At 35.5% G+C, this 4,611-nt stretch overlaps 1 protein-coding gene across 1 annotated transcript in view; it reads right to left on the reverse strand.

The window, feature by feature from the left end:
• Positions 1–323: 323 nt before the first annotated feature.
• The window catches only part of LOC106878040 (RNA helicase aquarius), a 38,917-nt gene continuing 34,629 nt past the window's right edge, over positions 324–4,611 (reverse strand). The window contains exons 39-40 of the mRNA XM_014927129.2: positions 3,392–3,514; positions 324–2,716 (exon numbers count right to left, since the gene is read on the reverse strand). Of these exons, the coding sequence (XP_014782615.1) occupies positions 2,711–2,716; positions 3,392–3,514 (129 nt within the window). The 3' untranslated portion in view covers positions 324–2,710. The remainder of the gene's footprint in view (positions 2,717–3,391; positions 3,515–4,611) is intronic.

Here is a 4,611-nt window from a genome sequence, read left to right on the forward strand (position 1 = left end):
TGCCTTTCATCTTTTCAGAGTCAATAAATTCTTGTGAGCCATTTGGCAACCTCATCAGTATGGGTGCCACAAAAAAAGCACTCAATACACTCTGTAAAGTAGTTGGCTTCCAGCCATAGGAACCATACCAAAACAGACATTGGACTATGATAAAAATCTTCCGACTCATTAGATCGTGTCAAGTCATTGATTCCATGTCAGTAACGAAGACGGATGTTGAATGGTAATGATGTGTATTAGATTGAAGAATTGAAAACGAAATACTGATCAAAACATTAAAAATAAATAACAAAATTAAAAATAAAAACAACAAAAAATCATAATGAAAATATTCAAAGATTATTAATGTATTTTTTTTTTTAATATTTTATTTAACAAAAGATGCATATACATACATAAATCCATGCGTGTATAGCAGTATGGCAAACAGAATTCAAATGATGAAAAGGATGATATTATCATTGTTATTATTATTATTATTATACAAAACTTGTAAAATGGAGATGAAGTGTTTCTTTTGAAGTGTACGAGATGGATGAAAGAAGAACAGTTTGAAATGAGGGGTAGGATAGAATTTTTTTGTTCTTGAAGTTTGCTATTTTTCAAGCATTTTTTAACAATAACTGTTGATACTGTGTGAGTCTCTCTCTCTCTCCCGTAACTTTCTCTCTCCGTATATAGATAGACAGACAGACAGACAGTGACATGATGGTCTGCTGGTTCTGAATCACTGCATCATTCGAGAAAGGAAGATACCTTTAGCCGTTCTGATACTAAGTCGCCTGAAAATTTTCTTGATTCTGTGATACAAACTTTCTTGTTTTAAAGAGATCTAAATTGAAAAATCTTTCATGAAAATATCATTTTTAATTTATGTTCCAAACTCCAGCTTAATAACGACAAAGTTATTTTAATAAATTCTTCATTATTTTAAGAATTAATTGAACCAAAGCCAGTATATTCCAACAAGGATATGGTAACATAAGGGTTAAAGTGATCTAAATTAAAACCTTCCTTCAAAATTTCATGTTAATTCATGTTCCAAACACCAGCTTTATAATGAAAAAGTTGTACTAAATTCTTCATTATTTTCAAAATTAATTGAAACAATAGAAATATGTTAAGAAAAGGATTAATTGTTATTTACGTATTAATTGGATTGACCTGGAAAGTGTACTGTGTGTAAGAAAATCTAAATATATTAAACACCATACAAGAATTACTAAAGAAAAAAAGATGGCTGGTGGCCCTCGTCCCTTCCAGATTGATAAATAAGCAACCATTCATTGAAACAAATAACAGGGTCAAAGTAACCAACTAAAACCTTTGACGGTATTGCTCCAGCATGGTCAAAAACTTATGACCGAGACCAGTAAAGACGATTATTGTACGGGTAATGGAGTGTCTGAAACAATGGAGAGGAGAAGTAAATGTACAACTGTATTTAGTTCCATCCTTCTATATCTGATTTCAAATCCTGCCAAGGGTTAATATGAATTCCATCCAACCAGGGATCAGTAGAATAAGTACCTGCCTGCCTTGTTGTTGTTTAGCCCCAAGTCAGCTCTTATAGATCAGACATATAATCAGAGGCATTCTATCCATGACCACCCTGTTTTTTTCCTACGTACATGGAGACCAGGGTCTCATTGCCTGGTGTTGTCCTTTTCTTTTAAGACGACAGAAGTGTGGGATCTGAATAAAATTTGGCTGCTATTTTTAGCGGATTAAGCAACCATGTATAGAGGTCTCTTTGTTGGCTAGAAGCACTTGTCATATATCCTTCAACCAATACACACACACACACACACACACACACACAGACAGATAGATACCAGTATGAGACCCAGGGGTAGATCATGAGCAAGATGGTCGGATAACATCCATGAGATCAGTTGGTATTGCTTGAGAATCCATCCAGATCAACTGGAGATGGTTGCTTCTGACAAGACCCACGATCTACCCAGAATTAAGTGGGTAAAGAAGATGAGAGTGAAAACCAAATGAACACAAAAGAGACTCAATATCCTTTCATCAGCTGTTGACTGAATGTCAATGCAGTTTCAACACCTAGCAACAGAACTACTCAATCCAGCAGTGTCAACAGCTTCTATTGAAGCTGTTAGGAGAAGAAACATATAAACACAAAAATTGAACAATAATGAGAAAAACAACTGTAAAAAGACAATTATGGAGAAAGTACAAAACAAAACTCATGCATTTAACCTCACGATGGTCATCTCAAATATTAAACTGAGGGCTGTGTAGGACTTAGTTATGTTTGATCCCAGGGTAAAGTTGATTCAGAAGAGAAGACTATAATGCAACAAAATGCTGAAATTCATTCAATCCTGTTCTATAATTTCTGGACTCCATTGGTTTTTAAAATTAAAATATTTGTTTCTGAGTTACAAGATCAAAGTAAAGGACCTTGGGGAAATATATTTTTGAATTTGAAATATGAAATTTAGGGCCAAAGATGAGAGAGAGAGAGAGAAAGAGAGAGAGAAGGGGTTATAATAAAAAAGGATGAGAAGAATGAATGAGAGAGAAGGGAGTGATTTCTGTAAAGTCTGTTGTTTATGAGACATGAGTCATTGGTCAATCATAGCTGTTCTAGGACAGGTAACCGTCTGTCTGTTCGTGAGTCTGTTCGTTTCTCACACTAAAGATGCCAAAGATTCTGTGAAAAATCTATTTCTGTCCAACATCATCGCTGTAAATAAAAGAAATAAAATGTAAAAGTTAGGTAGGAATGTGGCAGAAATCTTAGGTTTATTCTAGACCAAAACATACTATTAAATATACACTGCCACTATATATCTTCAATATATACAGCATAACATACAATATAATATATACAGCATAACATACATTTACGTACATGATTGGCTTTGTCAGTTATGACGATGGGGATTCCAGCTGAAACAATCAACAGAGTAATCAACTTGTCCCCTCCACCAAATTCCAGGCCTTGTGCTAATAGCAGAAAGGATTACTCTTATCATTATTAGGAGGGCAGTATGCTGCTAGATTCGTTAGCATGCCAAATAAAATACTTAGCGACATTTTGTCTGTCTTTACACTCTGAATTCAGATGGCGCCAAGGACAGTTTTGCTTGTCATTCTTTCAGGGTTGATGATATCAGTTCCAGTTAAGCACTGGGGTTGATGTATTTGATGAGCCCCTTCACCCACAATTTCAGGCCTGGCGCCAATAGAATGGCTGTTAAATCTACATATATGGTCAGTATTTCAAGCTATTTTACACTACTGGTTACATCTACATATGTGGTCAGTACTTCAATGTACTTTGTACTCCTATTTCTTTGTCTGCAGATGAATAAATAACGAGACAAGATACTGAAACGAAGCAGCAGGTAACACTTACTTTGGCGAAAGTTCGTTGGCGCATGAGGGAATCAACTTTGGAGTTGTAGAAATCAAAGACAAACTGTGCCATCTGAGCCATGTCTTCCATCACAACAACTTTACCGTAAGCCAGTTCTGTGACCTGTCATTGGAAATAACAACAACAACAACAATGAACATTTAATAACTTGGAAAAACAACAACAGGTAAGATAAAAGCCGCTCAAATATCAGGTGTTAATCTGACCAGGTGAGAGGACAAATGGCATGAATATGAGATTGTGACAAGCTATGGGCAGTGCATTCCCTTTCTTAGATCTCCTCCTCCTCATCATCATCATTATTTAATGTCCACTTCTCCATGCTTGCATGGGTCAGTCAGAATTTGTCCACACAGGTTTTCTATGGCTGGATGCCCTTCCTGTCATCAACCCTCATTTGATTTACAATCATCAAGTGATGTCTAAACAAGAGAGCACACAAATACACACACCAGTATATACATAAACACACAACATTATACACACATACAATGGGCTTCTTTCGGTTTCCATCTACCAAATCTACTCACAAGGCTTTGGTTTACCTGGAGCTATAGTACAAGACACTTGCTCAAGGTACCATGCAGTGGGACTGAACCAAAGACCATATGATTAGGAAGCAAGCTTTGCAACCACACAGCCATACCTGTACTTATTTAATTTAAATGAAGGGCAGAGTCCCTCTTTCTCAGATTTATTTAGTTAAAACGAAGGTACAGGGTCACTAGTCCTTCATTTTAACTGAAAAGATTGTAAAAATATGTCTTGCGAAAACATGGGCTATTCTCAATGGCCAATGTCATCTGGAAGTCATCACTACCCAGTGTTTAAAAGTACCTTCTTCCATGCCACTGTAGAATCTGTGATGCTTAACAGGACTGCTGCCTGGACATTTATGAAACCTCTTGTGGGAAAAAGCATTTGACAAACCACATGCTGTATGGCAGCAATTAATTAATTTATTAATTTTGCAATTAATAAATTATATTAACTCTTCACCTCCATTTTCTGAATTTTAATTTGAATATTTATAAAACAAGATTTATACTTAAACCTATTATTTTATGAATATTACTATTTATAAAGAAAAATACGTAATGAACCAGTAATTCATTGGGTATTTTTATCCCTTAATGAGGCTATTTTAACCGCTATTTAAATTTATGTGTGTGTGTGTGTGGTGCTACTCTGGTAGCGGT

This window comes from Octopus bimaculoides, chromosome 24 (assembly GCF_001194135.2).
Source record: "Octopus bimaculoides isolate UCB-OBI-ISO-001 chromosome 24, ASM119413v2, whole genome shotgun sequence".
Lineage (NCBI taxonomy): Eukaryota > Metazoa > Mollusca > Cephalopoda > Octopoda > Octopodidae > Octopus > Octopus bimaculoides.